The sequence below is a fragment of the Marmota marmota genome, unplaced genomic scaffold (assembly GCF_001458135.2).
Source record: "Marmota marmota marmota unplaced genomic scaffold, marMar, whole genome shotgun sequence".
Classification (NCBI taxonomy): Eukaryota; Metazoa; Chordata; class Mammalia; order Rodentia; family Sciuridae; genus Marmota; species Marmota marmota.
The window spans coordinates 937,790-964,899 of record NW_025999874.1 but is presented as its reverse complement, the minus strand read 5'-3'; the positions used below and the strand labels follow the sequence as shown (position 1 = coordinate 964,899).

Below are 27,110 nucleotides of genomic sequence, written 5' to 3'. Positions count from 1 at the left end.
AGAAAACTCCCTCTTCAAACTCAGTCCCCAAATCACCAACCTCACCCCAGCCCACTTCTGATATTAATCAAAAGGTTCAGAGATCTCACTCTTTTCCATAACACTCCCACCCAAAGCTGACTGCCTGGCCATCTCACAACGGATCTCACTAAAAACGAATTTCCTGCCTTTGTGGGCGATTGCTATCTTCAGAGAGACTGCATCTCCCTAGCACCACCCAGTGCCTCCCAGCCCAGATAACCGCCACATCAGCTGTGCTGACAGCAGCAAAGATCATCTTTAAAATCAAGATGAAGTACAAAGAAAAATAACTGCAGGCAAGAATTTTGCTCCCTGCTGTGTTCGTATTTCTGTCTTATCTCTAGGGAACTCCAGAAAGCCAAAAGTAGGGCTTCAGGATAAAGAGATTTGGGTAATGACCATCAGGGTGAAGGTTTTCCTCCAAACAAGCCTGAGTATTGCTTAACTTTTAATAAAGTGAACTAGCCTACTAGGCTAAGATGAGGCCCACCATAGGCAACCACTTCCCACTGTGTGCCTCAGGTTTTTTTTATCTGCAGAGTAGAGTACATTATCTTCCTTTCTTTGGGGATGGGGTGAAGTTAGGGTTGCCCAATTTATACAGCTTTACAAGTTACGCACAGGTTTTTGCTGGGTCTCTGTGCTTCAGGAATCAGAAAGGGGCACTCTGGAGGGGTCAGAGGAGGTCTCTCAAGAAAGTTAGACTTCATTTCATGCCTGCTGTGCATCAGGCCTGCATGACAGTTCTTGAAGCAGGAATTACTCTTCCATGTTACAGATGGGAGTTTGGCAGGTTCTGAGATTGAAGTGAAAACGTTCAGAACCCAGACGAGTGAGACTCTGAGGCCTGCTGAACTTACTAAGCTCTTTCACAGACTCAATCTCATCGCGACAGTAACGGGTGCAGGTATTTTCCTCCTGTAGGATTCCCCGGTCAAACTTCTTACACTCCACACATTCCCTAAAGGAGAGAGGACACATCAATTAAAGCAAGGGAGCAGCAAGCTGAGGCATGTCCCAGTCCACCTCTGACCTCCACGTACCCAGAAAGCGGCTCCTCAGTTTAAAAAATTTAATAAAACACACACACACACACACAACCAGTAAAATCATCCTAAGGCCCCAAATAGTCAAGTGTGGAGTTCAGGAGGAAAGGTGTCCTCCTCACCCACAGGCTCCTCATCCGCAGCCAGAGGTCCCCGGGTCCTTTGTTAAACTTCATGTACCAACCAGGATATGTGAGCCCTACACACTTCTGGGAACTTTAAAGTCAAAACTTGTCACAAAATTGGGGGGGCCCAGGACAAAATGAAATCATTGTTCAAAAATTACTAAGAACTATGACAGCAGAACATGCAAAGGCCCTACTAAGCATGGGGCCCTGTATAGCTGCACAGGTGCATGCCCATGACTCCAGCCCTGCTTAAAGTGGTAAGAAGACTGGCAGAGCTTCGGACTTGGGGCTTCCTCTGACCCACAAACAGGTGAAGTTTGTACTGGCGAGTTGCCCCTGTTGCACAGTGTCTTCCCCAACTCCAGCCTCTGCAACTCCTATAGAATCAGAACATCAGCACCGGAATGTTCCAGAGAATATCTGGCTTAGCCTTCCTTTCTGAATTTGGGAGTGTTCAAGGTGCCACCCTAGGAGAGAGTTTGCTCCAACTGGAATCCAGCTAGTGCTATTTGGCCCCTTGCCGTTACCTCTACCTCCAACTCCCCATAGTTTTCATTGGAAAGAGAAGAGAAGCCATTTGACAGGAGCAAACTCTTCTCCCTAAAGCTTCAGTGAGTAAGAGGTAGAACTTTAAGAACTTAAGAGTTGAGGATTCTAGTCCAGGGGACCCTCTCTCCCCACTCCCAATCTCCCAACCCTCTCCAAACTGCCCACTCACTTTTTAAAGGTGCAGGCATCCGGGCAAGTGGGACATTTCTCACAAGTGTCCCCATAGGAGCCTGGCTGGATGCAGATGCAGCTGCCACATTCACACTTGCCCCGGCCGCTGCACAGAAGCCCATTGCTGGACATACAGGTGTCGGTACGCGTGGTGCAATTGCAGTAGTAGCCAGTCCAGTCGGAGTCACACAGGCAGTCCCCACAGCTGCACTGGCCATGCCCTGAAAGCAGACAGCCCAAGAGGGTGGATCAGCTAGTGACTGTCTCACTCCGTGGCAGCCTGCCACACACTTCCATTCTGCTCTCCCAGCAAGACAGATAATAATCCTCCAGGTCAGCAGGGAACTGGCCCAATATCAGGGGGTACCCTACTCCATGGGGACACACTCGGCTCTCTAGATGTTCCAAGGTGTGGAAGGTCTTGGTCTGAGTCCCTACAGGACAAAGGAGTCTCGGGAGCTGAATTTCCCAAGCCTTCCACCCTTCTTGCCCTTGTATGAGGACAAGGTAGCTCTTCAGCCTTAAGAACTGGCACAGCACTGAGCCACAGCCTGCACCCACAGAGAATACCCAGAATCCTGGATGATATGGCCTGAGACAGCAAAGTGACCCTCAGGCCCCAAACTCTCTCCCTTTGATCTGGCATAGACTGCTCCTTTCTCCAACCAGACGCGAGGGGTCTACCTTTGTCATCATTGTCTTCTCCCAGCTGGGTTAGACACCAACATAGGCTCTGATTTGAATGAGCTGGTCCCTCCCACTAACAACTCAGCCACAGATGTCCGTTATTCTGTTTCTCAAATCGGCTACGTGCCACCTTGCCAGGTGAGCAGCAGGGATCTGAGAGAGCATACCCAAGACAGGAAAACCTCAACACAGCGGCCATGGAGGACAGGAGATGCCCCAAGCACAGGGAAGAGAAGATACACAGAGTGTCCCAATACACAGGTGCATGGGGTGGGGCATCCAAGGGGCAGACAGAAGGTACCAAGAGCCCATGGAGTCGGCAATGGAGTTAAGTAAGAAGAAAGAACAGATATAGCCTACCTCACAGCCTGCTGAGGGCTGGAGCTCTTAACTAAATCCCACAAATGCCGGAGAGAAAAGACAGCAGAGAACAGAAGAAGATGAACGAAAAAAGAGAGATTTTCCTAAGGACAGCAGTATGGACGATCATTAGCAATGACCTTGCATAGCCCAGGGGCCTTCAACAAGCCTCTGCTGGCTCATCTTTGTTCCTCCTCTGCACTCAAAAGTTGCAGAAATATTCTCTACAATAAATTGTTTTTGAGGGGCTGGGGATGTGGCTCAAGCGGTAGTGTGCTCGCCTGGCATGCGTGGGGCCCAGGTTCGATTCTCAGCACCACATACAAACAAAGATGTCGTGTCCGCTGAAAACTAAAAAATAAATATTTTCAAAAATTCTCTCTCTCTCTCTCTCTCTCTTTAAAAACAAAATTGTTTTTGAGTTGTACACCACAGTTCAACTGTCCCCAATATCACCAACACAACTTGTCCTTCTTATCCTGGTCCTCTTCTCAATACAGAATATGGTGCCTTGGCAGTGAAGGAGGGAAGCCTTGGAAAGCATTTACACAAAAGAACTGCATCTGTGTTCCAAACCGACCAAGAAAGTATTTCCAGTAGGAACAAGCGCCAAAAATAACCACTACAAGGGTAATAATGCCCAAGAACACTTGTTGAGCATTTAATATGGGTCAAGTTCTTCAATATGTTATCCTATTCATTTCTTATAACTCTGTAGGACCAAAGAGGTTAAGTAAACTGTCCACACAACTTGTAAATAGCAGGAGCAGGGCTCATACTGAAATCACTCTGACTTTAGGTCCCAAGTACTTAGCCTTCTGTGCAATACCATAAGTAATGACTTTCCCTATTTATATTCATATAGTCTTTCTAGAAGACTGCTGTAACATACAGAGAAAGTGGCTTGAACAGTAAAAGCTGGAGTCCAACTGGTTAAATTTGACCAGTTGACTCTGATAAGTGGATGCTGATCCACAATGGGGGGACATGGGAAAAATGGAGGAACTTTGATGGGGCAAAATGGAGGGCAGGGTGGGGAAGGGACATGGGGGTGGGAAAGATGGTGGAATGAGATGGACATCATTGACCCTACATGCATGTATGACTGCACATATGGTGCAACTCTATATCTTGTACAACCACAGAAACGTAAAGTTGTGCTGCAATTGTGTACAATGAATTAAAATGCATTCTGCTGTCATATACACCTAAATAAACAAATTTTTAAAAATTCTACCAGTTGAGGAAGAACAGAAAAGTCCAGTAACTGGACTTGACACCAGTGAGAAAATTCTAGATGAGAACATTTTAGGAATTCACATTTACTGAACTATTTGAGTGGATGTCACAAGAAGGGAGTTTCTCGCTGTTGTGTTTATGGGCCTTGTTGAAGATGTTTCCATCCTGCGTGGTCCCATCCCCAGGCAACTCTAATCATCTCCCCTCCTCCAGGTCATCCTCAATTCAAACCACCCTTCCTCTATAGCCATGATTCTCCTTCTTTAAAGCATCGTTTCTCAAACTTGGTGCTTTTTGTTTTGAGGGACTGTCTGTACCTTGTACAATGTTTAGCATCCTTGGACTTACAAAGGCTCCATCCTGCCTAAAGGATTAAGTCCAACTCTTTAGCAAACACCCACGACTTTGACAGTGAGCACCACATACTTCATCCACCTGACCTTTTCACACATTAGCCAACACACGGAGATACTCATTTTCTCCACTATCCTTATTTCCTTGTGTTTCTGTTCAGGCTGTTCCCTCTTCCTAGACTGCTCTTTCACCCTGTGACCTTTACCAAACTCCCCCTCACTCTCAAAGGCCCAACTCAAATTTTTACTCACTCAACAACTTTTTTCTGATCTCCTCAGACAGAATCAACCGTCTGCTCCTAGGTTCTCCCAGCAAATCTACCTCTATTTCTATCCTTATTTTATGCCCATTTGCTTTCCTGTTTCTTTCTAAATGGTGAGTTCCTTGATGGGAGGGAATAGGCCAAATTAATTTTTCTAGTAACAGTGATTATCATGAAATCTGTTACAGAGCAGGCACACCATTAATGTTTGTTCACTTATCCATTCATTCATTCAACAAATAGTTATCAAGTTCATACCACATGGTGGACACTGGAGATTCAGAAGTGAATAAAGCCAAGTCCCTTCTATCATGGAGCTTACAACGTGGCCAAATTTCTGGAAAACCCATGCATATCAACCAAGAGATGCTCTGTGTTATATTATTACAGTATTGCAAAGAGCTCTCAGCCCTGGTGGGGAGAACTATTGTCCTCCTAGGAATGTGTAGGAATGAGAGGGAGCCTGGGGTCAGGGGTCAGTCTGCTTGAAGGCAATCATTAACTCAGAATCATTAACTGCATCCCCCTGATAGTCATTTCACAAGACTTTAAAAGTTGGCTCCTAGAGAATTGAACAACAGCAGATGAGGTAGAGAGGGAAGATGGGAGGGGAGGGGTGGGGGGATAGTAGGGGATAGGAAAGGTAGCAGAATACAACAGTCACTAATATGCCATTATGTAAAAACGTGAGTGTGTAACCGATGTGATTCTGCAATTTATATTTGGGGTAAAAATGGGAGTTCATAACCCAATTGAGTCAAATGTATGAAAGATGATATATCATGAGCTTTGTAATGTTTTGAACAACCAATAAAAAAAAAAGTTGGCTCCTAAACCCCACATAAGGTGACTCATTCTCCAGAATTCTCAATCAGGAAGAAGCGTAATAAAAATCTGATTGTTAATCAGAGGAAAGGCAGGGGCAAAGGGGAAGTAACTTGAACTGCTCTGGAAGCCACATCACTGTGTGAGTAGGTGGCCCCAAGGGGTTGGAAGAGGGATGGTACTGGGCCTGAGCTACCTGGCACCTATTCTTCCAGTGAACCCAGGGGGTGCAACCAGTGTCTCTTGGCCGCTGTGGGTCGCTTTGCCCATGACCCCACCACCACCCTCTAGAAACCACATCAGCATTCAAGATTCAAAACACACCAAAAATAAATAAATACATAAAGAAACAAAATACAACTCAGCCACCTCTTTGCAGCCTTGGAAATAAAGGTCTGTTTCCCGGGAAGGATGGATGGGGAACATAAGCCCCCGCTGGCCAGCTGCCACGTATATCTGGAGGTGTGGGCTGGCAGAAGGGGAAAGTAGACAGCCTCTGAGTCTTGAGGTTGGGTTCCCTAGAAGAACAGGTGTGGTGATGATTCTTGTTCAAGCAACTCACTGAGGGAGTAGAGGGGAGGCAGGATGTAGTCTAGGGCAAGAGGCAAAAGCCAGCAGAAATATGGTCTCAGACAGAGACTGCCTTCAGTCTGAGCACCCTGTGGGGTCTGGAGCATGAATGGCACCACACAGCCAGGCCCACCTTGAGGCAAAGGGACTGGCCTTGCCCAATGCCTGAGGGCAAGGCAGTTCCTGTGGGTCCAGGGCAAGGCTATGGAGAAAGGACAGCTGTGGGCTATCATCACAGCAGCTACCTCACAGCAGCTGGGGGAGGGGTGTGACAGCCAGCAGAGTGAGGCCCCGTAGCGTCCACTATGCCTTGCTTTTGGCCATGGCTCCTAGACTGGGGAAAGACCGACACCACAGTGGCTTGGCCGTACTCAGAGGCCTCGGCCTCCTCAGAAACCCTGATCCCACAGTGTTTCCTTTGTGAGGCAAAACAAAGTGATCTTTGACAAGATGATGTGCAGGGCCAGCCAGGGAGTGAGGCTGGGAGTGGAAGTGGGCAGTCAGAGCCAGCGGGCTGACCCCAAGCCCTGGCAGAGTCAGCCCTTAAAAGGCAACCACAGTGTGGTAATGTCATAGGATTGGCACCCCTCCAAAAGACAGGCTAGCCAGGGTTCACAGGAAAGTCAGAGGAGGGAGACAGATGAGAAATGAGTGGAAGAGACGGAGGTAGGGAAGAAGGAAGAGAGCAGGGGAGCAGGAAGGAGCAAGTGTCTCAGGTCAGAGGGAATGTGATCACTCTCCCTGCGTAGCTGGACTTCCGGCTGACTCATTGTTCCACTCCGGTATGACCCAACCTTCCTTTGAGACTTAGCACACGTCCCACCTCCTCCATGAAACTGCCCAGGCCTCCCCTATCCACAGGGAGTCTCCCCAGGGTGGAGTCCTATAGGGGTAGATTCCTGTAAGACTCCCCCAGGACAACTGACCTCTGCCAGATTCTGCCTCATGCTGTGAACTATGCCTAGGTACGTTAATGAAGCACAAAGCTCTTATTAACACCTCTCTACCCTGCACCAGGGCAGCACAAAACCTGCTCATGGAGGGTGCCTGATAGATCCGTGCTCATAATGCAGGGAGTGGAAAAGAACCTTGAGGTCTGGGGCTGTGACTCAGTGGGTATTTGCCTGTGTGAGGCATGTGTAAGGCTCTGGGTTCAATCCCCAGCACCCAAAAAAAGGAACCTTGAGGGAAAGGATGCACTCCCCAATGTGTAAGGCAGAGGCGCTGAAAGTGGGCAACTCCGCAGACCACTCCTATGGTAGGGAGGGAGCAGGCCAGGAAACCAGCTGCCATGATCAATGGCCAGGCACTAGAAAAATGGCCAGGTCACATCAGTCCTGCCTCATGAGCCCCTGCTTGCAGCAAAGAACAGGCCACAGAGCCAACAGCTCAAGTGAGGGACAATGACAAGCTGGAGTATAGCTCTGAGAGGTCAGGAATCATGCATGACCCCTATTTACCAGTGTGGACCAAGTACTGAGACACAGAGCAGGTGCAGGATGAACATGTGCCCCTGAGTCCTGTCACTAAGGATGTGATGACAGCACGGCAGGGTCCAGATGTGAGGCTGGCCAGGCACCTGACACCCTGGCAAGAAGTGGTAGAGGGAGGCTGCTAGGCCACCTGGGGTTCCCTGACGGATTAGACCGCAGTGCACGGAGGATGAGCTGTTCTTGCATCCACATTGGCAGGAACCAGGGCTTCTGACCCAGGCAGCTTTCTTTTGTGGCTTCAGTGGGGCCATCAGCCAAAGGAAACACACTCTGACTGGAATCCCTCTCACAGCGCCTCACACCAGACCAGGACCCAGAAGAGTAGCCGGCGTGCCCCTAGCAGGCCCTCTGCAGGCCTCTCCTGCAGCAAACCCCCGGCTCTCAGTTCCAACCTTCTCCCCTTGGATCTCCCACCCCAAACTTGTCCATTTCCTTTGGTACTTTAAAAATAATGTAAGTACTATTAAATAGTAAAATGAGCTGAAGTTCCTGCCTCACCCCCTAGTTTAAATTGCCATTATGGCAGGTGCGATGGCGCACGTCTATAATCCCAGTGGCTCGGGAGGCTGAGACAGGAGGACCATGAGTTCAAAGCAGCCTCAGCAAAAGTGAGGTGCTAAGCAATTCAGTGAGACCCTGTCTCTAAATAAAATACAAAATAGAGCTGGGGATGTGGCTCAGTGGCCAAGTTCTTCTGAGTTCAATTCCTGGTACCCCCCCCCCCAAAAAAAAATTGCCATTATGTGTTTTCATTTTGTGTACCTGATCTCTCTCTCCACATGCCCCTCAATCTCTCTAATGTTGGTATCATTTTCCTCCAAGCCCTCTCTCAGATTTTATTGCCATAAGTAGGGGAAATATTGTTTCAACTTTAGTCAGAAAGGCAGTTATCAAGAATACAAATAATACCATGCTGGTAAGGATGTAAGGGGAAAAGGAATATTCATATACTGTTGATAAGACTGCATATTAGTGCAACCACCCTGGAAAGCATATGGAGAGACCTCAAAAAACTAGGAATGGAACCACCATATGACGCAGCTATCCCACTCCTTGGTATATGCCTAAAAGATCTAAAATTAGCACATTATAGGGATGCAGCCATATCAATGTTTATAGCAGCACAATTCACAATAGCTAAGCTATAGAACCAACCTAGGTACCCGTCAATAGTCAACAGATTAATGGATTTTAAAGAGATGTGGTGTACATACAAAATGGAGTATTACTCAGTCATAAAGAAGAATGAGCTTATAGCATTTCCTGGAAAATGGACAGACCTGAAGAACACTGTGCTAAGTGAAATAAGCCAGACCCAGAAAGCCAAAGGTAGAATGTTTTCTCTGATATGCAGAAGTTGTTCCAAAATAAGCAGGGAGTAGGGGGCAAAAGAAAAGGAAAGGGTTCCATCAAAATAGAAGAAAGATCAGTGGAGTAGAGGAAGGAGATTGAGACAGAGGGAGAAGGGATAGGATAAGCAAAGAACAGGGGAATTAATCCTACCTAAATTTCCTATGTATATATATGAATACACCTCAGTGAATCTCACCATTATGTATCTCCACAAGGCACTAATTTAAAAGAATAAACTATAGTGAAATAGCAGAAGAATCAGTACAATAGAGGAAAAACAATGGGAAAATGAGGGGAAAAGGGGGGACTGAATTAGGGCAAATTATAATCCATGCTTTTATGATTATGCCAAAATGAAATCTAATGTGATATGTAACTAAAAAGAACCAATAGATAAGTAAAAAAAGGAGTCTTTTTTATGTTTCTAGGGCATGCTGAAGAATGACACAGATTATTCGTTCTAATCAGGCTTTTTTAAGGGCCAATGTTAATGTTAAATTGAGCATCTGTGTCAATTAGTTCAGCTGGTTAAACTCCAATGCAGATGAAGCCAGTCTGGGTCATGGATCATCACAGGAAGCAACTATAATCCCTATGTTCAAGTGGCCATAAAAACATACCCATAAACTAGTTCCAGCCAATCTGCAAATGTCTGCAGTTTGTCCACTGCAAAAAAAGCATTAAATCAAGATAAAAATCCATCTCCAGAGCTCAAGGAAAAATTCAGACTGCTCATTTGCCATCTAAAGGTGTTGTCAGCATATCTACAGATAAAGTTTAACTTCTAGCTGGACAAGTACCCCAGGAGTGGTCTTTAAGGCAAGGAGAAACAGTTTGAGATTATTCGCAGGCCTCAAGATTTTAATGAATTTTGTAGTGAGGACAGTTCAGCACTCAGCAGGTATAAGGACTCAAAATGATAAACCCCATATTTGTACCCAGGAACTCTCCTATGGTGACCCTATCCAGTAGAACTTTCTGCCCTGTTGAAATGTTTTATATCTGTGGAGTCAAATACAATCACCACTAGCCTACTGACAAAAGAACTAAATATATTTTCAGACTCAGTTAATTTTTTTTTAAAGAGAGAGTAGAGTGAGAGAGAGAGAATTTTTTTTAATATTTATTTTTTAGTTTTTGGCGGACACAACATCTTTGTTTGTATGTGGTACTGAGGATCGAACCCCGGCCGCACGCATGCCAGACGAGCACGCTACCGCTTGAGCCACATCCCCAGCCCAGACTCAGTTAATTTAAATGGCCTAGTGTAGCTCGTGGCTCCCATACTGAACAGTGTAGATCTGGCATCAAAAAAATAATAGTAAAGGGCTGGAGCTGGGGCTGGGGCTGGGGCTCAGGGTAGCGCACTTGCCTGGCATGTGTGAGGCACTGGGTTCAATCCTCAGCAACACATATAAATAAATAAAATAAAGGTCTATCAACAACTAAAAAAAAAAATTAAAGTAATAGTAAAGAAACAAAAAGAAAAGCAACAACAATGGTAACAAAACTGGCCTAATATTTAACAAGAAAGAGCATACTATCTTCCAGTTATTGTCCTAAGTATATTAGTTCATTAGATATGCTTCAATGTCTTGCATATACATTACTATTTTCCAAGTCTCTTGAAATACTAAAAATTTAATTATCATCACTCGGTGACTGGGGGGAGGGGGGCGGGCAGAAAAAAGGTGTTAATCCTTATACTCAAAAAGATTAGGACCTTAAAATATTGCCAGAGTAGGTAGAGGAAAGAAAAGAACAGAAATATATATATCTTTACCTTGAAGTTCCTCCACTTTCCTACCCTATTCCAGGAAGGAGAGAAAGCCTAGAAGCAGAGGATGGTTTAGGTTTCTTGTATTCTACAAGGTAGGGAAAGATCAATTTGCCTCTCTTCCTCCTGGGTTCTTTGGCCATTGGGGTGGAAGACCACCATCTGTGGAAGACCACAGCTCTGCCCACCCTCGCCCGTTTCGGGAGCCACCAGCGTGTGTGCAAGTTTGGCCACGCTGCTACGTGGGCACGTTGCGGGGCCGGCCTTCAACTCACCTGAGCACATCTCCCCCTTGTAGCGGACACAGGAGAAATCATCGCATTCACAGTACTTGCCAGTGATCTTGCCAAAGTCACTGCTGTGACAGACACACTGGCCACAGAGGCACTCGCCCCTCTGGCTGCAGATGGGCTGTCCCTCCTTGGGGCTGCACTCATCCTGCTGAGAAGGGTGGTAGTCCTCTTCCGAGCACTCGCAATGGGACCCCAGCCAACCAGGCCCACAGCGGCACACCCCACACTCGAAGGTCCCATTGCCATTGTTGCAGCGGTGGCTGTAAGGCTCGGCTTGGGCCTGGCAGGTGCAGTCGCAATCGAAGGTGACCTGGACGGTGAGGCTGTCCTTGAAGCCCACAGGTTTGATGGTGAAGGACTTCTCCTTCTCCTGGGGGCAGCCTCGAACCTTGGCCTCAATGCTGAAGCTCACCTGGATGGAAAGCCAGACCGGATTCAGATATAAGTATCCCAGTTAACACTCAAGCCCCGGAAGAGAAGAAGTGTGTGTGTGTGTGTGTGTGTGTGTCCTGCCAAGGAGTACCCAGATTGGGTGTCTAATCCTCCTGTGATCTGGAGTTCCTCAGCCTTCCCACCACCAACGTCCGCAAAGCAAAACCAAGAACACAGGGTAGTTGTGCCATTGTGACATATCTGGCTAAACACAGTCACATAATATCAGCAAGGCACACAAAGCACAATTGTGCAGCACACAGTGTCACAGAGTAGTCAATCATAAGCTGAAGATCTACTGTTCAATTTTCATATAATATTTCATAACTGGCCAAAATTTCTTATATGGGGTATATGCACATGTGCCCAGAAAACCCAATGATAGAAAGATCAATATATAGATCTAAAGAAAGATGGGTAGATCAGAAGATCTATTTCCTTCTCTTCCTTCTTCCCCTCCCCTTGGACAGAAGCAAAGGAGAACCAACCAATAAGGAAAAATATGGAGGGGCAGAATGAACATCTGCATCCTCAAATTCCATGAGGGCAGGAATTTTTCCTGTTCCATTTGCTGTTGAACCTTCAGCAGCTAGAACAATGCCTGGCACATAGTTAGGCACATAAAAATTCATAGACGATATTGTCATTTTACATTGTAGAGAAAAGAAAGGCATTACCTTGGAGGAATCTGGAAGTTGGATAGAGTTTGAAGGTAAAGAAATATTTTTGATTTGCAATCAAATGTACGTATACAGACGGACGTAACCAAAATGGAAGTTCTTGGAAACCCTGGCAGGGAAGTTCACTTAGCAGATAAAGAAAGCTTAGGCGACAGAAACTTCAGAGGAAAAGCTTGGCAGCTCCAGCACATCTCATTTGTAATAACCTTCAGGAAGAAGGTACCAGAAAAGAAGGGGCTAGGATGCCCACAGATACTCCAGGGCACAGGCCAGGGTCAGAGCTGCATCTTCAGTCTTGCCCAGCCCACCTCACCGTATCTCCAATCTTGAGTCCCACACAAGACTTGAGGCCTGGGATGACCTCATTGTTGAGGCAGGTGGCATTGAAGGATAGAGACAACTCCTCAGGGAGGTCACGCACTTCCAGCTCTACTTTAGAGCGGATTTTCTGAGCAGAAAAGAACAAAAGAAATGAGCTGAAAGGAAATGGGCAAGAGCCAGTTTCATCCCAGGCAAAATTTGCTGGGTGGCCTTGAACTTACTGTGGCAGTGCCAGGTGCTGAGGTTAGCGTGGCGGCTACTAGAGCATCCTGGGAGCCTATTTCCGGCTCTATTTCCTGCCCAGGAATCTCCTCCCTCTTTCTGTCCCCACTTGTGTCCAGATAAATCTGGGTAAAATCTAAACCAGCCACACCCTTCTGCAGGCCTCAAAGGCATACATTAAAGAAATGTCAAAATGGTTCACCTTGGGTAGCAGCACTTTTCTACCTAATTTTGTTTTCCATTACTGGAGATTGAATCCAAGGTCTTGCACATGCTAGGCAAGTGCTCTAACACTAAGCTATACCCCCAGTCATTTTTTATTTTAATTGAGACAGAGTCTCCCTAAGTTGTCCAGGCTGACCCCAAACTGCCTTGGACTCCCAAATTTCTGGAATTATAGGCATGTGCCACTATGCCCAGCCTCTATCTGATTTTTTTGTCACTCTTACCCTGCCCATGTTTCAGATCCCTCTTTTCTCTGTTGTTGGACCTAAACTGTGCCCCACTCAGCACCTCACAATTGCTTCTCCATCTAGTCCCCCTCACTATCCCCTTCCACCTTCTTTTAGCTCTCTACTCATTGTCCCCACTCCTCCCTGCCTCTCTCAGAGGCTGCATCCCTCCCAGGGTTGGTCATCCCCTGGCCTCTGGGAGCACAAGAGGAAGGTACTTTGGCTTCATGATGGACTGACAGCCAGGACTCCCAAATCTGAGTCCTTCTGCATAGCAAGCCAAATCAAGTGGCCAAGTGGCAGGTCATTCCCAGCACAAGATACTTACCCCGTAAGCATCCACAATGAGCTGGAGGACATTGCTCGAATCAGTGGACAGAACCCCCACTGTGGTCCCTGGGATGAGCTCACTATAGTTCTAGAAAGAAAGGTAAAGATATCCAGAGTTTACTGAAGGAAAGGAGGGATCTCCTAAAGCACCACCCCCCAAATCAGACTGATTCTTGAAATGAAAAATTGAAGAAAAGTATAGGATATTTCATTTGTCACTTCCAGGAATATATCTAGCAATTTTTAAGGCCTGAGCAAAATTATAGGAAATCCTCCTACTCCTCACCTCATTGAATTGCCTCCCCTCCATCAGATCAAACATTAACACACCCTAATAGGTTGGAGGTTGGAGGGGAAAGGCCACAGAGAGGAATCTTAAGCTTCTGAGGAGTGGTTTGAAGAAAGATCTTTCCTTATTGGGTCCCCAGTTGATAGTACCATAGGCTAGCTCCCAATAACAGGACCGTCCATCACAGGGTCCACTCCACAGAGCCCCAGAGGCACAGTTACCTGGTAGAGATTGACTACATTTTCAGTCACTGCAAAGATCAAATTGATGTTTTTCTCAGATAGTTTCTCAGTCATCAGCCCCAGAGAGGGATAATCCTGGAAAGGGGGAAGGACATGGAGGTTAATGAAGATGTCTCACATACTCAGTGGATTCTATGCCTTTGAACTTGGCTAACTTAGGCTGTGACCAAGACTTTTTTACTCCACAGGCAAAGAGAGATGCAACTGTGTTTGGATATGGTTTGAGTATGTCCCTCGAGATTTCATGGGTTGAAATTTGATTCCATTGTGAGGTATTAATAAGATGGAAACTTAATCCAACTGTGTGTGGTGTTTAGAGGTAGGTAAGGGCCTTTGGGAGAAAACGAGGATTAGATAAGGTCATTAGGGTGGAGCCCCCCCATGATTAAATCCTGGTGGCTTTATAAGAAGAGAAAGATCAGAAGAGACACATACATACATATGCTCTCTGACCCTTGAGATATGACTCTCTGCACTGCTCGGGACTCTGCCAGCAGGAAGACCATCACCAGATATGGCACCTCCAGAACCACTAGCCCAAATAAACCTCTTTGCTTTATGATTTACTAATATATAAGCAAGAAGGATAAAGTAGCAGCACAAACCTAGCTGTGAGCTCCGGAGTTAAATGAAGGTGACAGGTTGGTGACATCAAAGCTAAGCACCTCTTTTCTTCTTACTCAAACTTAATGCAGCAAAACCATAAACTAACTCCCTGGGGTCAGCCCTGGGTTAGGCCTGATCTTGGAGCAATGGACAAACACCTTCACCTGGCTCTCATGATCCTCCACCATGTGGTCTCAGCCTTTCTTCTAAACATTGCTCACCTCCAATCCACTTCCACTCAGGCTTGACCTGGGCCATGCTTCCTTCCACCTGGAATGGCCTTCTTTTTAGTAACCCACCTCCTTCCTTAGGAACTAGCTCGAGTTCTACCTTCTCCAGGAGGCCTTCCTTGACCATCCCAGCTCTTAATGAGACTTTTTTCCTTTGGATACCTACCAGTAGCCTTTATTGACTACGCCACCCATTTTGCATTCATCATGCATTTTGTGTTATTAATAAATATATATGTCCTTGCCTTTCAACTAAACCAAAAACTACTAAGAGTAGGATCTTGGGATAGTTTTTATGTCCCTCAGCTCCTGATCCAGTTCCCTGCATAGGGTAGTGTCAAAGGTGGCTGACTCGCCCATTGCCTAGTGGTACTTGACTTGGATATGGCTGACACCAAGGAACTCCAGCCACATTGGTGAGGGGGTGAAGTGAGAACATATCCGTGGGCTCCTACACCCTGTAGGGAGCTCATGAGATCATCCTGTTCAGTCTCCTGCCTTTACACAGGGGTACCTGTAAGCTACCTGATAAGACAGTTGCTCACTTATTATCTTTTAGAGATGAAGAAGTATCAGGATTCTGAGCATCAGCAATATTTATCTTACGGCTTACAATGACTTCTGTTTCAATTTAAATGCGTTTCCTCTTATTTAATGAACTGTGCATAGTTAAAACATTTTTAAAAACATTAAAAAACGTACAAGAAGTCTTCTTGCATATCAGCTCAGTCATCCATTTTCTTCAAGCTAATGACTTTAAGCCCTTTAATGTTTCCTTATAGGACTGGCACTCTGTGTTTTTGATGATTTTTGTCTCTTTTTCCTCTGTCTTCTCCCAATAACCCCAAGTGAACATGGTGTCCGAAATGAGGACTCGTCTGCACAGAGCAGGAGGGGAAGACCTGTTTTCCAGCTAAGCCTGTGAGAGTCTTTTGGACACATTCTGGATGCCATGGTGCTGCCGCTGGTGCTATGACAAGGGAAGCAGTGGGAACACTGACCCAGTCAAGGCTCTGTAATGGTTGCGCAGGCTGTACTCTGGAGCTGACAGGAGACAGGAGCTGGGGAACTGCTCACTACCCAGAAGAAGGGCTGTCATTTTCCTATTCACACAAGGACTCTGCCTGGGTTAGGGCAGCCATAATAGATAGGGACCATGGGTGGTGCCAGGCATCTCACCATGGTAGTGGAGGCAGAGTAATGGTTGTCAGTGCCAACATGACACTGCCCATCATTGGGCTGGACGATGCCTGCCAGCCTTCCATCCAGTGCTATGTGGGTCTTGGCATCAGTGGTAAAAACTAGCAAATGGGATGCATCATTCCTCCAGCCAATTTTTTCCTGTTAAAAAAAAAAAAAAAGGTAAAAGAGCAAAGCAACTTCAGCCATATCATTGATAGAGAACAAAGATCTAAGGACCTCCCTGCCTGAAGGGCTGGACAAGTCATCTTGGAGAAGGACCTCAGCCCTATCCCTTGGAATCCAAGTTAGAGCTTCCTAATTCAGAAATTTCTTAGGAAAATAAATAATTTCATAACTGATTAATTCAAACAGCCAAATGACTCCCTCTTAAACTCCAAACATAACTCTTCCACTGATAGTCATGTTACCCACCTACAGCTGGGCTGGGCTAGAAGAAATTCCATCTGAACATCTACCCACATTGCTGAGGTTAAGTTAACTCAGCCTTGATTTTGAAAGAATACCAGACAAGGTAAGATGTTCTCCCCAGAAAACAACTGGAACCAGTGAGGTTCAAAGAGTTCTCTCTTCTGGTCAAGGAGTAGATATAAGCAGGAACTGCATACCAGGAGCAACTTATTACTCATACTGTGCAAAGTTCAGCCTAGTTCTTATCTCAGATTGCACCAGAAATCCCTAGGGTGAGCCACTTCCCCACTTTGATCTGTGCCAACCACGCTTGGCACCCAAGCCCTCCAAACTCACATCACAAACTGTAGCCTGCATGATGGCATCAAAGCCACCCTCTGGGGCATCTCGGTTCCGTGACACACTCTGCTTCTTCACTTCCTCATTGAAGCGGGTTACCTGGTCTGTTAGTGTCAACACGTGTTTGTAGCCAAACATAGGCAAACAGGCATTCTTCATACTGAGAAGGAACAAGAGATAATGTAAGCAGACACCCTGAAGGAAAAAGGCAGCAAGAAATTGGAAGGGAAAGAGAATCAGACAAATACGGACTGTCGTATGCCCAGGCCAGTTCCACACAATCACAAATGCCCAGACAGATCAGATGCCAACTCTCTCATTTCAACCTCATCTTCTGCTAGCCTCGCAGAAAAGACAGTGAGTTGTGAAACCAGACTGCCTGAGTTCAAATCCCAGCTTCTCCACTTACTAGTCTTGTGAACTTCAACATACCCCTCTAATCCTAACCCAGGAAACCAGGGACATGATAGCACGTATCTCATAAGAGCTGTTGTGAGGAGTAAGCAAGTAAGAATTTAGGCCAGACTAAGACTTGAGTTGTTGTTGCTGTGACCTTATAATGAACACTTCTCTATAGTAACACTACAGCAAAAGTCCATCACAAAAGAAAGTCCCTAAAATATCAATAAGTTGATATATCATGTCCAGACAGGAACATTGCTGTCCCCAGACTAATAGTTTGCTTGTTTAATTAATAGATGATGTCTTTCCTGTAAAAAGTACAACCTAGACAGAAGGTTAAAAGTGATAACAGTCCAGCACAGTGGCACACACCTGTAATCTTATCAGCTCAGGACGCTGAGGCAGGAGGATTGCAGGTTCAAAGTCAGCCTCAGCAACTTAGGGAGGCCCTGAACAACTTAGCAAGACCCTGTCTCAAAATATAAAATAAAAAGGGATGGGTGTGTGGCTCAGTGCCCCTGGGTTCAATCCTTGGTATGGGGTAGGGGTGGGGAAACTTTATCATAAAACTTTGAAAACTAAAAAAGCAAATTCACACCTTGTCAGGCACAGAGTAACCATCATTTTTAATTACCATAATACATGGATTTGCATAGTATTCACCAATTAAATAAGTCATTCCGCCATAAATTCAAGTGTGAAACCAGGGCTGGGGTGCCTCAGTGGTAGAGTGCTTGCCTAGCATGTACAAGACCTTAGATTCAATACCCAGGACCACAAAACACCCTATTCATCAATTTACACCCTATTAAAGGGTTCAATATCTCTAGGATTTAATTTCTTGCATTTTAACCCTACAGAATCCAGGCCCTCGATGACAACAATAAAAGCAAGCCTTCGGAAAGCATAACTCCTCTGCTTACTTATCCACGAATTTCCCTCTGCTTTGGACCTCACTGCTTTCCCATTCTCTTTCCTCCTATATATTTGTGACAAAGACCAAGAAGCTGATGAATTTTCTTTCTAGGTCCCCAACTAGCCTTGGACTCTATTGGCACAATACTCCAGATCCACAGGCTAACCCGTGTGTCAGATGGGAAAACTAGAGTAGAAAGGAGCTATGGGTTGACCAGAAGGCAGCCAACAAAGCAACCCTAGAGCTAGAAATGGGAACCAGGACTTGGACCTGCCTGGGACAAAGGGGGAGGGGTGCTTCCCTGGTTTCTGGAGGAGAGACTTACTCATAACAGGGGTTTTTGAGGGCTTCTGGTGGGGAGATATACATGTATGGTGACACAGGCTTGTCCACAAAGGCCCCGAAACCTATCCGCAGGTTACTGGTGAGCTTGCGCATTTGGGAGGCCAGCTTGGTACCCAGGTTCTGGATACTCCACAGATCATCTTTCATGGAGTAAGACAGGTCCATTAGGTAGTAGATGTCTACAGGGTAATCCTCCACCTGCCGCACTTGGATGGAGAAATTCTTCGAGTCATCTGGAAGCCATAAAGATATTAGTTTATCTCCTTTTCTTCCTCCAAGATTGAATAAGTAATTAAGCCACCGTTGGGAAAAAGTAACTGCTTCATCAACCAAACTTGAAAGCCCTGGTCCCTTCTCTCTTGCTTTATGATTATGTTTCTCTTTCAAACTCTTGACCATTCCTATTTTTAACCTCTTCTTTTTAAGTGTATGATTTTTCACCCTCTTAAAATTCCCATCTGTCTAATCCTTTGGATCCCAAGAGTCTATCATCCTGAATCACAGGAGTTTGGGTAATTACCACACTCCAGAGTGTGTAAAAGACAGGAACTTTGTCCTACTCTTCTCTGAATCCATAGCACCTGACACATGCCTGGCACATAGTAAGTCTCTCTTAAATTCTTTATAGATATATAAATAGATATAGATAGATTTTTTTTTAGTTGCTGATGGACCTTTATTTATTTTATTTTATATGTGATGCTGAGACTCAAACCCAGTGCCTCACACATGCTAGGCAAATGCTGTACCATTGAGCCACAACCCTAGCCCTCTCTTAAATTCTTATTAATTTAATCAGAAAGTCAAAGTCAGTGCTTTCAAAAAGCCTGTCTCCTAGCCTCATCCTCCTTCCTTCTGAAGGTCTTTTGTCCCTACTTTGTCTGCCCCATTCCTTGTCTCTCTCCCCATGGAAAAGGGCCTCCCAAATTGCTTTCTCGTTCTTCATCTCAGTCACACCTCAGCAGGGAGTTACACGCTATGTAAAATGGGCACTGGGGAGAACAAATGTTTTTTGAGCACCTGATATGTCAGAAAAGTTAAGTAACTTGCTCAAGGCTAAGTACCTAATACGTGGTAGAGTTGAGATTCAAACTCAGATCTGCTGACTAAAACCCTAATACTTGGCATTTTCTTCCATTCTCCTACCTAGATCTTCCCTCACATGCTTCTCTTCCCACCCCATTCTGAGATACTACCCCAAGATTTCCTGCTCAGACCTCCACCTCATGCCTTATGCCCACCTGTCCCAGGTTTCTTCTCAAAAATAAGCCCCATGCCTACCTGGCCGTAGCCGGAGGGCAATCCTCTGGGGACTGACTTGAGTAACCTGAGAGCCATCTCCGGAACCCTTGTCACTGAGAGGTCTGGCCTCCAGGACTTGGGCCTCACTGACAGGAAACTCGATGGACTCTGGGGCACAGTTATCCTTCAGCAGATTCTCCTTCAGGTTACAGCGGGGTGAGCCCAGAGGCAGGTCCTGTAAGATAGAAGCCCAAGAGGAAGCCCTATAAATCAGAGCTATGATGACTTAGACCTTATCCCATACTTTGGAGCTAAAACAGCATAAATGAACCAGCAAGGTCTTTCCTGGGATAGTCCCTAGGACCTAAATCAGCATAAATGAACTGGTATGGTCCTTCCTAGGATAATCAGAAGGGAAACTGAGACATCAGAAGGGCTATTCATGGATTGGTAGCCAAGAAGCAAGCCTACAGATGACTTTGGACCAGCATTTTCCTGACTATAAAATACAACTCATTTGTGGGTCTCAAAATCAATGTAGTAAGTGGATCTCAATCATCATCTCATTAAATAAGATGCAATAGAATAAAATAAGAAAAACAAAAGTATATAAATTGTAAAAGTTAAGTGTTATTTCATGAAACTTTTACTTCTTAGGAAATGAGCTATAACAACTATAACAAATAATAGTATGAAATGTATTTCTTTCTGTAGGTAAAGGTCAAAACCATTTGGAAGTTGGGAGAACATGAAAGCAGGGCTGTGTGTGTCCTGTTCCCTCTCTGTTCCCAACATGCAACCCAGGACTACCAACAAAGGTGGGGAGGTAGTGAAGCACAAAAGACAACAGCCCAGGAGTAGGCTGGCTGAGACTAAACCTCAGCATTTCTACTTACTAACTGGTTACTAGAGGGAGTCACCTAAACTCTCCCAGTCTAGTTCCCTCAACTGTAACACAAATAGCCCTTCCTTGGTACATAGGGCAGTCAAAACCCTGGAGAGTAGAATGGTGGCTGCCAGGAGCTAGGGTGGGGGTGGCTATGGAAAGTTGCTGTTAGATGAATACAGAGTTTCTGTTTTTTCATGACAAAAAGAATTATGGAGGGGCTAGGGTTGTAGCTCAGCGGTAGAGCGCTCGCCTAACACATACAAAGCACTGGGTTCGATCCTCAGCACCACATAAAAATAAATAAAATAAAGGTATTGTGTCCAACTACAACCAAAAAAATATTTTTTTAAAAAAAGAATTATGGAGATGGATGATGGTGACAATTTCACAATACTTTGAATATATGTAATACCATGGAACTGTACACTTGAAATGGTTAAGATGGTAAATCCTGTTATGTGCGTTTTACCACAATACAAATTACTTTTAAAAGAACAAATAATGAAAATAGTAGTAGTTCCTTCCTCATAGGGATGTCACCTGGGGCTAAATAAGACAATGCATGCAGTAAGTGTAGGAAGAATGTTAGGTGCAGAACAGGCTGAACTATGTTATCTGCAGGGCAGGCTGAACAAATGTTAGCTGCAGGATGGCCCACGCACTCAAACCCCGCTCTGTCTGGTCCTTTATCATCTGCTTGCGTCAAAGCTGAACATTCAACCCCCGATCAAGGCTGAACACTCAACCCCCCCTTGTGCCAACAAGGCAGCTTGCAGACCCAGGGGCCCCGTTAGATTTGGGCTATGAAAACTCCCTCCTGCTGGGCCCCTCTCTCTCTTGCTCTCTTGCTCTCTTGTTCTCTTGCTCTGTCTCTCTCTCTTGATCTCTCTGTCTCCCTTGCGCACATGCTCTCCCCCCGCCCTCTCTCTTTCTCTCTTTTCTCCTCTGTTGCACTGCTGCAAAAACATCTCTTGGTCGCTTGAGTGTTGTGGTCACTTTCCTTTCATTGGTGCCGAAACCCGGGAGAGGGTTAAAACCCACTTTTGGGTCCCTCTTCCTTCTGAAGTGCCACTCACCGGACGAACTGAACCCATTTTCTCGATTGCCAGAACTACTTCCACCACCGGCCTTCAATTGGTGAGTTTCCCCTTCCTGGAGCCCTAAACCCAATGGTGGTGTCAGGAGGATTTGACCGTTGATTGTCCGGCAAACCTCTTTGCCCACCTGCGGGGAGGAAAACACCCCACCACACCTTCAAGGCCACGGTGGCCCTCAGGGATTCCTTCCTTGGGCAGAAAAGACTCCTAGATTCAAAATTATTCCCTTCCCTTCCCAGCTGGTAGTTTACCAGCATAGGCTTTGTAGGTCTTCCTCGAAGGACTCTGTAACCTCCAGAGACACACAACAGAGAACTGAACATCACCCCACCCAGACCTTCATGGTTTCGGTGGCTCTCATAAAGTCCTAGTCCTCTCACCCCCAAGACGACCACTAGAGAGACGCTTACCCTCCCCTTCCTCTCTCTTCCCCTGTCTCTCTCTTTCCCCTCTTTCTGGCCCTGGGAGTATCCGGCCTCTCCAGGAGGGGTCCCAAAAAGCCTTGGCCAAGGTCTCCCACGGCTCGGGCTCCGGCCAGGACAAGAGCTTCGACTGTCAGGATTCGGTGACGACCAAACCCTGCAGCTCAAACCTGCCACTAAGGCACTCCCGATTTTTGGCTCTAGCAGGGATGCCCCTTTTGCCAATAAATCAGTTTCCTCCTTCTCTCTTATACTATCTTTGTGTCTCCTTCCTTCTCCCCTATACTACTTTGCATCCTCTTCCTTCCTCCTTATGCTACGTTTGCGACATGGGTAATGTGTCCTCTCTGCCGGTCGACTATCCTCTACAATGCCTCTTGGATAACCTCAAAACCCTCTCCTTGACACAAGACATCAAACCCAAAAAATTGATCAAATATAGCACTCAGGCCTGGCCCACTTATCCCTTAAACAACCAAAACAGATGGCCCCCTTTTGGGTCCCTGGATCCCTCCATTCTAAGGACTGTGAGCATTCAAAAAATGGGTAAAGATGGCTTATGTCCAGGCTTTCTTCTTGCTCCGATCCAGTCCTGCTCTCTGCACCTCTTGCAAACCTCTGCAAATTCTTCTAGCCTACAAACCAACACCCACAACCACTGATCCCCAATCTTCTCCTCCTCTGGACTCATCCACTTCTTTTGACCTTGCTGAGGAACCTCCACTCTATCACCTGGCTCAAAAAGGTCCTCACCTTCAACCTTCTGCCCCAGCCCCTCCACGGTCACCCCCACCACCTCAGCAACCTGATTTCTCCCCTCCAATTACTGGATCAAAAACCCAAACCTCGGCCGGTTCTCAGACCATTGACCCCTTACTGAGGTAGCAGTTACTGAAGGAATCCCTCCACCCACTCACTCCTCTCTTCTACTGTCAGCACCCACACCGGGTCCCACCAGGTCCTCTTACCAGCTAACCCAAAGCTCAAAGGAGCTGAGGAGAGCCCTCAGACCCCCTATCCAAGATCTGGGATAAAATGGCTTTTAAAGTTGCTTTTTCATCACTGAAAACAGGTTACTCAGAATTTAAAGTCCCTTACAGGCTTTTTGGGATATTCACTCCCATCCTGTTCTACTGCTCAAGTTTTCCTTGCTAGGGAAAATCCTATTCGTTTACATCACTCCTTCCTCATTCTCAGATCCACCGAGCTGCCTTCCCGTCTTCCCCCTCTCTACCAGGCCCACAGAAAAGTCTTAACTGACCTTCTCCAGAAATCTTCACCATGGCTGATTTTAGGACTTTCAGCAAAAAAATCTCTACAAAAGAGTTTAATGTAGATAAACTTCCTCTTTTCATATTGCCCTGTTTTACTTGGCTACTGGCTGAAAAAATCAGCACTCCAAAAGCTAGACACCCCCCTTACTAGTTTTTCACAAAATATGTGAACAAGACCTCTGGCCTTGAGCTGGGGCTTCCCAGAGATGGCTACATTTCTAAGATAAGGAAGTTACCAACTGGGCTCCATGGTAACAGCTGGCAGGGGGAGGAAAGAAAGGGAAGAAAAAGCTCTCCCCCTCCCAAGTATCCTTGAAAAGTTAACTTGCCCAGAACAACAAAAAACTGCTTTTTGTGAACTTCTGCAGACTCTGAACTTCTGAGCCCCTCCCCTTACATGTTGGGTACAAAATTCTGAAACTACCTAAACTTGGGGTTCAGGGGATTAATTGATTACAACAGAAGCAGTGCGCTCTGAATCTGGCTGCAACCAAATAAAACTGTTTCCCTATTTTCAGTGCTATCTTAGATGCCTTGCCTTGTCCATCCATACAACAGTATAATTCTATATACCTAAACATTGTTCATGTTTTCATGAAATGGTCAGCAGATGTGATTAATTGTGGGCTGCAAATAACAAAATATCTCTTTATTAAAATGGAATAATTTGCCTAAATTCAGAAATTTACAAGGATTGTTTCAAAATGTAAATAAAGAAGGAGTTAACAGATGGGAAAGAGAAATTAGAAGGTTCTAGGTATGGATTTAATAGAAGGAAAATGTGTTTCTGGATAAGAGAGTCTATTAAGTAAATAAGAGGGTTTAAGCAAGTGATAAAGAAGGTCTGTGTACATTGGCTATCTAGGTGTAAGTAAGTGCTAAAGCAAGTCTGTGTATACAACTATGGTTAAACAACAACTGTTATTTTACAATATTGTAATATGTTATTTCTTTAAGAGCTAAACTTGATTAATATAAAACATCAATGTAATTGTGGTACTATTACTCTTCTTTGTGTATTAAATGTGTTCATATTTTCCAGGTATATAAGTCTTTAAGATAGAAGCTTTAAAAAAATTATATCAAGCTGCTGTTCTCCAAAAGGTTGCATGGTAATTTTAGGCTTATAAAAAATAACATATTGGAGATTTATTTATATCACTTAATGTTCTATAACTGGACCTGGATCAATAAGATTAATATAAAGTTCTATAAACTGGGTACAATTTAAATGTAATATCATATTGTATTAGTTAGTATTCATGTGACATCAAGCAACAATATATGTAAACTTTATAAAATGATATTTAAAAACAAAGATCAGTTCAATAATAGAACACTTTACCTAAGATTTATAAATCTTAGCCTTACCTGAGATAAGGCTCTGCCTCCCATCTTACTATATATCAGAATGACTCCAAAGTAAGCCAGACTTCAGCTAAAGCCCAGTACTCTTAATTTAAGGTGAAACTGACTTTGCTGGATGTTTATGATCAAAACTTAAAGTTAAATTAAAATGGCCAAAAAAACTAATATTTCGCTCTTACCCTCTGAGTCAGTCTGAAATCCAGGGAACAGGGAACTTCTCTAAAGAGCTTTGCAACTCTGGGCCACATAACCTCCTGATCAGGGAGATTATTGAGACCACTGGAGAATGAAAAGCCAATCAGTGCACTTGCTGTGAATAGGAAGGTCATTGGAGATAGGAGACATCCCTGATGCTTCCAAGGGAAGCCACATGGTCAAGCAAGACCTGGACCCATCCTAGCGCAAATGGCAATAGCAAAACTAAGAAGCTGTTCTCAAGTTCCCCCACAGGTGACTCCTATGGGAACTCAGCTGACTCTTAACAATAGATAAAAACAAAGTCCAGAAACCCACATTTATATCTCATTGCCCTGTGGGGCCCTGGGTGCATTTACACCTAAGTATTGAATGGAGGACACGCTATACTAGAAAGACCACCAAAAACCAGGAAGCAGGCTCCGTCTTAGGTCTACCACGAGTTGACCATGAGACCTCAGATAAGTCACTTTGAGCCTCAGTTTCCTCACCTATTCAATAGAGAAGGTAGACAATTTTTCAGTCCCTTTATCCAGCACTGTGTGGGCATATGTCCATGAAGTCTCCTTGCCAGCTCAAAGGGACCTACCAGAAAACTAGTAAACCCATCGCTGTGTGATAATAGCCCTTCTGGAAAAGACAGAAGGCAACATGGCACCATCAGTATCCATGTGCACCTGCACAACTCCTGTCGCAACTCGGTTGCAACCCTATAGTATAGAACACCCAATCCAAAAGTATGAACGATACATACAGGGGAGACAAAGGGGCTAACATGCAAAGGGAAAATTAGCAGGATCTATAAGGCCCTGTTGCATTCCGGGCTCAGACTTTGGATTCAAATCTGCTGGGCCAGTGCCAGCACTAATAAATCCTGCTTCCTGGATGAAAATCTTGATGTCCCTTCTCTCTACCAGAATCCAACAACCTGGACCTATTTCACAATGTATAGGCCTTCTGGGTCTCCTACCTACCCCTCACAACCACTTCTAAAAATCAGGTGGATACCCCATACCAATATCCCAGAAGAGCTAGCGTTAATGTTAAGGTAGCTGGCGCTAATATCCACAAGAGACACAGCTCTGAGTTCAAGCAACAGTTTGTTGACGGAGAATATCTGCCAGGCTGCCCTTCTGTAAGGCACAGCAGCCAGTCACTTGAATGGAGGTTTATATAACTTTTTTAAACATGGAATAAGAGCAAGCTAGAATTGACCTTGGGTGCAGGTGGCTGGGTAACAATAGATTTTTCTATTCAGGGACCCTTGGAAGGGAGAAAGGTTATGGGAACAGGGTATCTTAGTTTCTTTTTCTTGGCAGCTTGTAAGTTTCAGTTTCAGGTTAAGATGGAGTCCTAGAACCAAAATGGAGTTACTAATGTCTAGAGACCAAGCAGTTAACATTTACTGAGCACTTACGCAGGTACTGTGATGAGCACTTTACATAGATTATTGCAATCCCCCTGACGATTCTGTAATTCTGGAACTATTATATATAATTTTACAAATGAGGAACCTGCGACCTGGAGGCTTCGCAAATGAGGAACCCAATCTTACAAGTAAGAAATATGAGACTAAGCAACAAGCCCAAAGTTGCAGAGCTAGGAAGGGGCACAACTGAGTTGCCAACTAGATTGTCTAGTTATCTTCATAAAAAAAACTTTATTTAATTCTGTATAGAATGGGGATCAAGGCAGAGCAGTAGGGGTGTGGAAGAGATGGTCGAAGGAGGAGCCCACACCAGAGAATGCCCCAGGTAGGGAGCAGGATGCAAAACAGGGATGTGTGAGATATAGGGAAGAATGGGTAATGTCCTTCCTCCTTGGTCTGCTCATGTGATCTGGTGGCCATATGCCAGGAGTGGAACGGAGCCTCAGAAAACCACCATGCTCAAGAGTCAGCAGCCCAAACCTCCCAATGCTCAAAGTCCCTGTCCCTCTACCTCTCCAACCCAACCACTCAGATGGGCTGAAAACCCATCTGTGAAACCTGTGAAAACCTCTCTCCCAACCCTTCTCTCTCAGGAAATAGTCTCTTTCTTACAAAAACAAAACACACACACATACACACACACCAAAAA

At 45.3% G+C, this 27,110-nt stretch overlaps 1 protein-coding gene across 1 annotated transcript in view; it reads right to left on the bottom strand.

Moving 5' to 3' along the window:
- The window catches only part of Itgb3 (integrin subunit beta 3), a 61,978-nt gene that overhangs the window by 12,483 nt on the left and 22,385 nt on the right, over window positions 1-27,110 (bottom strand). Inside the window, exons 3-12 of the mRNA XM_015507207.2 lie at window positions 19,827-20,022; window positions 18,526-18,778; window positions 16,880-17,042; window positions 16,112-16,273; window positions 14,076-14,171; window positions 13,564-13,653; window positions 12,554-12,688; window positions 11,111-11,540; window positions 1,914-2,136; window positions 882-982 (exon numbers count right to left, since the gene is read on the bottom strand). Coding sequence (XP_015362693.1) covers window positions 882-982; window positions 1,914-2,136; window positions 11,111-11,540; window positions 12,554-12,688; window positions 13,564-13,653; window positions 14,076-14,171; window positions 16,112-16,273; window positions 16,880-17,042; window positions 18,526-18,778; window positions 19,827-20,022 — 1,849 coding nt within the window. The remainder of the gene's footprint in view (window positions 1-881; window positions 983-1,913; window positions 2,137-11,110; window positions 11,541-12,553; window positions 12,689-13,563; window positions 13,654-14,075; window positions 14,172-16,111; window positions 16,274-16,879; window positions 17,043-18,525; window positions 18,779-19,826; window positions 20,023-27,110) is intronic.